Here is a 9628-nt window from a genome sequence, read left to right as displayed (position 1 = left end):
ATCACACAATCTTTAAATGCATTTTAAGTCCTTCCCACACACAACAAAGCCGTGGTTTCTACTTACCTGGCAGCATTGTTCTCTGAGTTCAAGGTGGCACAGACACACCTTGTTGCTGTCAGGAACATTCTTCACTCAACAGGAAACAATGCAGCGTTTCAGTCTAACAAAAGAGTGATTAAATGTCAAAACACAGGGTTAGAAATATGCTGGACCAAATGAAAGCACCGCCTTGAGGTGAAGTGAGGAGAAAAGTGTTTATTTGGTTCATTCAGTGGTTATCAAAGCTCCTTTTTCCAAGGGTCAGGCTACTTTCAAATCTTTAATATCACAAAGGCATCTGATTCCAAATACGAAAGATTTACTGTGAGCTGCAAAAGCATTCTTATTATTCTCTACATTCTGTTGCACAACCTGGAAATTAAAAAGGAATTATAATTGACACAACATAATAAAAGCAAATTAGGTCTCAGTCTCACATCATGCACCATTTGTCAGTTTTTAACTTCTTTATATTCTTTAAAACAAGTTTACTTTACCCATTTAACTTCATTAACTCCAACCATGGTGGGGCAATGGTTCTGTCTCCTTTTGTCCTGAGGGGATTCATCACTCCAGTCTTTCCCTGCTGCCTCACAGCAAAAAGGTCGCAGGTTTGCCTCCTGGTCTTTCTTTGTGGAGTTCACATGTTCTCCCCGTGTCTGTTGGTCTGTCAGTCTGTCTGTGTACAAGATTACTCAAATAGTTATGAATGGATTTTCAGGAAATTGTCAAGAAATGTCAAACATGTAACAAGTGATTAGGGTTTGGTGCTGATCCCATCCATCCAATTTCTTTACCTGCTTCTCCATTCTGGGTCGCGGGGAGGTGGTGCCTATCTCCATCAGCTTCTGTGCGAGAGGGGGAGGACACCCTGGACAGGTCTGGTGCTGATCCGGTCAAAGGTCAAGGTCAAAGATGAGCCCGTGCTCTGACTCTGCAGCTGTATAACAGGCTAAACTCCACAGCTGGACACCTGATGGGTCAAGGGTGATCACCGTTGCTTTCAAGGTTCATGGGGTCAAAGGTCAAGGTCACAGGTAACCCAGTTGTTAAAAACTTCTCTCTGCTCCTACAGGTGACCCTTCTGTTTCCTCCACCAAGGAAGTTGTTTTCAGTTGTGCACTTTGGTTGGTTTGCCTGTCTGTCAGCAAAGATCAGGTAAAAACTAAAAAACAGATCTGAATGAAATTTTCAGGAAATGTTGGGGTTGTCACAAAAAACAATGGATTACATTTTCACAGTGATCCAGATTATGATCCGGGTCGCACTATTTTTTCATCACGCTGTGGCCTTGGTGGAGGTTTGGTTTCATATATTTTACGGGCAAGAAAGATTTGTCTATTTGTTGTGATGATATAACCAGTGTTATCACTTCTCCCCCTGTATTCCCATCCGGGGTGATTTTCAGCTCCCCGCTCTCCAGTGATGTTCTGCCTGAGTCTTAGACAATCTCTGGCCCCAGTGAACCTCCTGGAAGAATGGAAGCTGAGGAAAAGAAAAACCCAGAAAGCTTGAAAAGATGGCCTGATTCCAGGCAAATCCAACCTAGAACACGCAGCCTGGAAAGAGTTGATTGCTGCATCAAAAGCAATGATCGGCGGAGAAAGAAGACCAAAGATTACGTCAACAAACCAAATCATTTGTAACAGAGAGATGATGACAGAAAGAAGAAATGCTCCGAGGGCAGTAAGAGGTGCGTTGGGGATCGAAGGTGAAAACTTGGCCATGCTGAAACGAGACAAGGCAGAAGATCAGCTGTTGATGAAAGAGAGACGACAACAACTGGATAAAAGATAGATTAAAAGGCTCACAGAAAGATATGGAGAAGGGAAAAAAGAAAGTGGTGTAAGAAAGAATGGCCAAGCTGATTATCAAAGATAATTATCAGAATCAATCAGCCCACCAAAACTCTAAAAACAAGTCATTAATATTTTAAATCAGAGAAACAGACCACTGGAGTGTTTTATGGCAGTGTTTAACTAAAAGAAAAACATGAAAACTCATATTTTTTATTTTATTTCGTTTCACCTTTAACTCAACATGTGAGGTCATCTGTTTCTGACAGTCGCAGACCTTCGCCCCTCTGGCCTCTGCCTCCCTCTTCTGGGGACTGTGTGATGTGTTACCACCAGGGCTTAAAGGCTCCTCTTCTGCTGGGGACATCATCACAGTTTTCATCTGCTGGGTGACTGGTGGGATTTCGATCTCTCCTTTGAAGACGTATGTCTGCCACTGAAAGTGGGTCCTGCAGCAAAATGGTTCTTTGTGACTGGGTAAGGTGGCAGATTCAACATCTGTTCTGTCCAGGAAGACAATGGAGCAGAGGGTGGAAGGGTGGGGTAGAGAGTGTTTGGTGGGTGGGTGTTTTTCTCCCCTGACACGTCGCTTGCAGATTGTGTTTTTCCTTTCTCCTCTTTTTTCTCTCTTTCTCTTCATTTGCTAAATTGGTAGCCGGGCCGGGCCCATACACACCAATTTACACACACACACACACACACACACACACACACACACACACACACACACACACCTAACTGAGTGGTTGAGTCGTCTACACGCACAGGTGGGCGACTTTGAACTATGAGCTCCCTTCACTTCATATAGAGTTTAAAGGAACTTACAGCTCTAAATAAAACTCCTTAAATTCCAGATGAAAACTTTAAATGAACTTCTAAAGACAATTAAAAACAAATTACTTTACTTTAATCTCTGCTCACTTCACATGTTGGGTTGATCAGTAACTCCAAGTTGTCTCTAGGTGTGAGTGAGAGTGTGAGTTTGTTGTTTGTCTCTATGTGGCCCTGAGATGGACCTGCGATCTGTCCAGGGTGTCCCCCGCATACCGACAATAGGGTAATGCTAATTTTAGCTCAATATTTGTAAAATTGACTGAATTAGTCATTTCTCTGTTTTCTAATGTTGATTAGTTGTGGCTGCCATCTTGAATTGGGGTGCCTCCAATAATTATTCAGTTATAAATGTTCATCTAATTGATTATTACTTGAAAGTTTCATGAAAATCTGTGTCATGGATCATGACCACACACACATAGATGTGGGTAAAAACATTATCATCCTGTCTTTCACCTTTTGATGATGAACAATAATGAAGTTTTGATGTATTTAAACATCTTGATTTGATCTCACTTGATGTTTTTACCGCACAGCATCTTGGAGGGAAACGCTGAACTTTTCTGATTTCATCAGAACTGGATTTACTGGCTGCACAACGCTGGTAAAACCCAACTCTGTAATATCTTTATTTATTAAGCAAAGCACAAGAAACATGAATATGCAGAAATGAGTTCAGCTGATCTTTTTGTAGATTGATTTAATGGTAGACTCTAATGGAAAATAATGATCGTTTTTCCTTTTTACCCTGATGGACAGTCATTACTTTAAATACATCAAACCCAAACACAGGTGAACCTCTCTGGGATTGATGCTGAAGAAGGAATGTGGTAATTAACTATTGTTGTTAGACAGTTTTTCCTTCTCTAATCAGCAACACTAGTTTAGTTATTTCCTCTATAGCTAGAGATGTCTTTTTTATTTTTATTTTTGGAAATGCTCACTGTCTTACACTGGATAAAATCATTGATTGTAGTTGATCTTTATGGGCCGCAATAAATAGAACTATAGGCTGGAAAACCTCTGAGGAACAAAATACATTTCTAATGATCACTGGATTTTCAAACCACTTATTAAACATTTACAGGCAAAGTTGAAACTCAAACATGGCTCAGTTAAACTTAGAAAACAGGAAATTTGGGTCCAGACAAGTCTAGATTTTTGACATTCGAATGGTTGCATAATTTAGTTTTTGTTTCGTTTCTCAGTCAGAGGCCTTCTTCAGTTTCAGTGGTGGTGGGTTTCAGACAGAGAGCTCCTGCTGAGTCACGACCACCTCACCCTGAGTGTCAAACCCCCCCTGCACCGTCAGCTGTTCACCTGCGCGGTCTAACATGAGATTCATACAGGTTTTCAATGAGCAACGAGCTCTGATAACTCTGTCCAGGTTTCCCCAGCATTTCCACCGTCAGTCATGTGACCATGACGCCCCACAGGTCGACTGTAAAGTTTTCTACTTGGCAGCAACGGGAACAAACCCAGCGGTGAGTCAGTGGCTCTTTGACGACCGCTGATGACCTCTGAACCGCAAACTTTCCACCAGAACAGAAGCAGGATGAAAAATGAACACCACCAAGATAAGATATTAAAACATACATTTTGTCATATAAAGCAGGGATCATCAACTGGTGGCCAGTGGGTCAAATCAGCCCACAACCTCTTTTCATTTCTAGTAAATCAAGACACCGTTTCCTTGCTCACGACACGTGATCGGTCCTGATTCAGACACTGACACAGAACGAAATGCTGCTGCTGAGTCTGCAGCTCAGCTGAATGAGAAAAGTGCTGTGAAGCAGGAAACTGAGGATCAAACCGAACTTCTCAGTTTTCTGTGGGGTTGTTTGCAGCTGGAGCTGCAGATGTTCAGCTGTTAAGTATTATATCCATGTTAGGTTTCTCTTAAACCTTTTATTGTGTATTTAAAAAAAAAATCTGTATTACTTATAATTTATATACGGTGATACACAAGTAAAGTTACAACTAACACTTCTCAAAAAGAAAAAGGAGTAGATCACTGTCTAACACCTGTGAAACTGCTGATTGTATCTGTGTGAGTTAGAGTTTGTGTTTACGTTTAAGCTGCTTTAAGAAGGGATCATATGAGATAACATCTCAGTCAGCGAGCCCTTTGTTTAGTTACAGAGCATGCAGTTTCACTTTTGGTTCATTTGTTTTGAACCAAAAGTGTTTGATGTTTGAAGTTATCTCCTTTAAAACGATAATTCAGCTCTTTTAAAGTGGGGTGCCATGAACAAATAACATCTTACCTGTTGCAAATCGCTCTTTGAACAACCTCAGTTTGGAGCAATAAAGTTTTGAGCAGAGCCAACACCGACGTGGACAGCTGCTGTCTTAAAACAACTTGATTGTCAAAGATTTCATAGAGTTTCATGCAAACACTATTTTACAAACCCTAACATCACCATCGGTGTCATGTTACATGGTTATTCCAGCAGGAATATTAAAATATTGCTTCTAAAAGTGTCCCATGCTGCACTGTAAGTACTGCCTGCTGCCACTAATAAACCTAAAAATCTATAACTGATTATGTGATAATGGCGGCAGTGTAAAAGTTATTAAATTAACATTTGCAGCTTTGAACTGTGGTGAAACTTGTGAGACGGGAATTGTTCTAAGGACAACAACAATCCACCAGCTGCTAGCTTGTTGATTTGGTCAGAATGAAACTTTCATTCAAAGATCTATCTACAACAGGTAAGATATTGACTGTTCGTAACCTTTCGCAGAAAACCCATTTGGCGAGCTCTGAACTATACGTGGCTTTAATGGCTGACATTTACTTAGACACCGCTGCGGTAAGATTAAAGCAACATTAAATAAAGGATATAAATAGAACATGACTGCCATAATTCCCTAGACGATAAAAAAAACAAAAAGATTCAAAACAGAGACACAATCTGCTGCCCCCCCACCCCCAGCAGTGGGGCTTGTTGTCATGTGTTTTGCCTTGGCTGGCAGAGTAATGGTGGTCCATCTATTGGATTAGTGCAGGGATTTCTGCGTGGTATTAATCTGTGAGGCCAGCAGGCGACCCGGGCTGGGCTCGCTCTGAGCTGTTGTGTCTCTCAGCCTCTGGCTGTCTGTCAGCAGCTGATTTGTGCTTCATCTGATTCTCTGAGGCGCACGGGACACTTCTCTCTCTGCCAGCATGAACCTTTTCTGCTTCTCACTGGTAAGACTTTGTCTTTACTTTCTGCACTGGGCTTTGGGTGAACAGCTGAGGGGGGAAAGGGGGGAAATATGTGGTGCAGTTCTGCACAGTGAATACTGTAGGTAGCTGTAAATCACTGCTGCGTGTGTGGGACAGATATTAATGTGCCTCTGACTGAGCTGGATAATTTCTCAAAAACATGCAGCAATAATAGCACAATGAGTGATCAAAGTGAAACAGCACAATGTGTCGTAGAAAGCTTCACTTTTCCCGTTGTTCACGGCTCACCTGCTCCAAATGCTTTAAATACTTCTCTAAGCTGCTGTTTTGTTTTGGTTGGCTTTCTTTCAACTCGTTTCCTTTGTGTTACGGAACACTCACACGTTGGCACGTACCGCTGAGCTCGTGCATTTGGGTTAAGTCTCTGTTTGCACGCATTAAAACATTTTTTGAACAGGTTTCTTATTTGAAGAAATGCAACAAAAGACAGATTTAATCAACAAAACCTAAAGGGTGTGTGGAAAACAAACAGGAACGCAGACGGGTCCCTGAGATGTTGCTTTTATGGCCCGCCACCGAAGGCTAGAGGCGATAATGTCTGTGTAGTCTCAGAATGCAATGAAAAAATATTCATCTACAACGGATTAACTTTTAGAGTCAGCCCCATTCAAGATGGCTGCCACAGCCTTTGCAAACACAAAAAATAGTTCTGTTAGTTTAATTGGTTTTACAGATATTGAGCTTCAGTCTGTTGGGTTAGTAGCTGAGAATGGTCTCCAGCACATACTCTGAGGGCTAACTGAGCATGTGTGATCTGTTTTACAACTTTCCCATTAACTACACAGCTGTGTTTATCTGTTAGCAAAATATCTCATGAACCACTGGATTGATTTTAATTTAACTCTCAGAAAAGAATCATTGGTTGTACCTCTACAGCTGATTAATGTTAGGAGTCAACGTGATTCAAGATGGCCACCACAGCCACTGATGTTATCAAACACACAAATGGCTATAACTCAATCAGTTTTGCAGATATTGAGCTAAAATTTGTTGTGGTAGTAGCTGAGAGTCATTCACAACAGATTCTCTGAGCACTATCACATGTCAAAAGATTTCACAATATTGCATGGGATCGAGCGTAATGTTATTTACATGGTTTGACCAAAACAGCTATAATTTCATCCATTTTCATCATAAGATGATTTTAGTTCAAAACTCTGGGATGAAAGGTGGCGGGTGAGCTGCAGTCCCTTAAGGAAAACTAGGCCTTTAATATTATTTATGTTATGTTACATTGGATTTTAAAAATGCTCCGATCGACTCTTTGTGTTTTAGAATCACATCGAAGATTAGTTTGGTTCAAGCCCCGGGTTGGAATAAGTTATTTTCAAATGTCATACTGTAAAAGTTTAATTCCGCTAATTCTACTATCAGTGTAAAACAGAAACACATATCCACGTCCTTTTTCTAACATTATAAAAAAGATTCAAACAACTCTCAACTATTGCTGTGTTACGATAATGTTTTACAACAAGTGATCACGATGTTTGTTATTAACACTAAAAATGGTTGCTTTCACATGTCAGGTCTCAGACGAGACACGCTGGATTTTTGTTCCTAGAAGAAACCTGAACAGGCCAAACAAATTTTAATCCATCTGAAATCTGCTCTGAGGAAATTCAGTCGTCTGCTGCAGTCATTGCTGACGGGCTGAAAAGGCCTCTGAGCCGCATCAAATCTTTCAAATCCTCATTGCTCCAATTTCTGGGCTGGAGGCTGGACTGTAGGTTTATGTCCCAGTTTATGCATTTTTATGGATTATTTAAACGTGTGTTTGTGTGTGAGTGTGTCTTATGGTGCTCACACTCCATCACTGGTGCAACAAGTCAACATCCAGCCCCAAAGCATGTCCTGAACCGTGGAAAGGTTATGAACAATTCTTATCTTACCTGTTGTAGATAGCTCTTTAAACGACCCCAGTTTGGTAAAAAAAAAAATAGACTTTAATTCTGACCCAACTGTTGAGCTAAGGGCTAGTCTGAGCGTGGCTAACATCAAAATCTCTCTCGAAACGGCTTCAGTCTCAAATTGTACCAAGGTTCATGCAAACCCTACAACTAGCCATGCCAGCAGCTAGCTGTAGCACTTCTGATGCAAGCTGGGACATGAATATAAGAATATTTCTGCCAAAATGACTGATATCTAAGATGGATGCTGATGTATTTTATTTATATAGCACTTTTCAGCAACAAGGCCATACAAAGTGTTTTGTAAAATAGTGTTCTCATGAAATTCTTTGAAATTTTAGAAAATATTTGATAAACTGGGAAAAAATAACATTTTCTTGCCAGAACACCCCCAGGCTGCACTCTGTGTGCTACAGCTAGATGCTGCCGTAACTGGTGCTTGCAAATAGACCACAACATGCTGTGTAAAAAAACCCATGTAACACAAAACTGATGGCATTAAACAGTGTTCACTTAAACCGCTATAAAAAAAAATTGCGGTTGTTTTGAGTTGTCGAGTTTGATCTCGGCCCTGCTCTGACTAGTCGTTAGCTCATCATTTCTCCAAACTGAGGTCTTTCAAAGAGCTGTCTACAGCAGGTAAGATGGTCATTATTCCACAAAAATCCTACTTTAAAAAGTGTGATCTGTCTCATCTGTGATGTAACGCACTGTATATTTTTTACTTTAAAATCACGTAATGTAACAGACTTATAAGCTTATTAACTGTGCTTGTAAATGTAACACTGTAATCTTATATATTTTCTATGTATTTTGTGGACTTTATGATATTTCCATCTTTGAAGTTTTTGACACAAAAGAGAAAATTTTAAAACAAATAAAAAAAGCTTGTCTGTGCTCAAACGCCTTCATCCTAGGTAACTAATGAAACTTGTGTGTAATCAAGCTTCCTGTTCAAACAGCTGTTTATGATTTTGTTTTTGTTTTTTTTGTCTGCCCTCCTGACTTCAGGAGGGCTCTTTGGACAGCCTGTACGAGGCAGTGCAGAGCTCCAGTGACGGCCCACCCCCACCCGTCCCACGCCGCTCGTCCAGCCGCTCCTGCAGCCCGGCCGTCCTGCTGGACGACAACGCAAAGTGGCGAGGCTCTGGACGGTCCATATCCATGGTGAGGGCCGCAGTCTGTCATGAAGCCGCGATAGGGCCGTGATGAGGCCCCACGAGGTCACATCTTTTGTCAAACTCCCACCAACCAGATTGTTCCCACAAAATAAAGCTGATTATGAAATGATGAACAGATTTAACTGACAGCTGCTGCTGCTGCTGCGGTCAGATTGTTATCGAAGGTATACAAATCAAGCTGGTCATGTAAATTAAATGTCCTAGCAGTGAACCCTACATCACGCTACAGCCAATAAAAGCAGTGTATTTATTAAATCCAGTTGAGAGTCACAGAGTTACTTGTTTTATTTCCTTTTAGGAGATGCCACAGGTGCATGGGAACAACTCCAATAAAAAGAAAAGAAGGTGAGCTCAGAAGGTTTCACAATTTACAGGCACGGTAATGTTGCATTACATGGCCTTCATTGTATATATATATATATATATATATATATATATATATATATTTTAGGTATAAGTACATCAGGTTAATCTGTTTTATGTTGCTAACATCAGTCTATTCTACACAGAGACTAAAACTGTATTAAAACCATTTGTAATCCCGTCTGGACTTAAAGCGTCGGCTTCCTCCTGTTCTTTTTGTGAACTCACGTGCAAATGGGAGCAAAAAGCTGCCCCGCAAGTGAAAGGGTCTTC

At 40.8% G+C, this 9628-nt stretch overlaps 1 protein-coding gene across 2 annotated transcripts in view; it reads left to right on the top strand.

Annotated features, from left to right (window-relative positions):
- The first annotated feature begins 5751 nt into the window (after positions 1-5751).
- The window catches only part of samsn1a (SAM domain, SH3 domain and nuclear localisation signals 1a), a 21029-nt gene continuing 17152 nt past the window's right edge, over positions 5752-9628 (top strand). For both annotated transcript variants that reach the window (XM_017420145.3, XM_017420144.3), the window contains exons 1-3: positions 5752-5865; positions 8823-8978; positions 9291-9337. In XM_017420145.3, the coding sequence (XP_017275634.1) occupies positions 5842-5865; positions 8823-8978; positions 9291-9337 (227 nt within the window). In that variant the 5' untranslated portion in view covers positions 5752-5841. The remainder of the gene's footprint in view (positions 5866-8822; positions 8979-9290; positions 9338-9628) is intronic.

The sequence above is a fragment of the Kryptolebias marmoratus genome, linkage group LG2 (assembly GCF_001649575.2).
Source record: "Kryptolebias marmoratus isolate JLee-2015 linkage group LG2, ASM164957v2, whole genome shotgun sequence".
Lineage (NCBI taxonomy): Eukaryota > Metazoa > Chordata > Actinopteri > Cyprinodontiformes > Rivulidae > Kryptolebias > Kryptolebias marmoratus.
The sequence above is the reverse complement of the archived record's forward strand: the minus strand, read 5'-3'. Positions and strand labels throughout refer to the sequence as shown.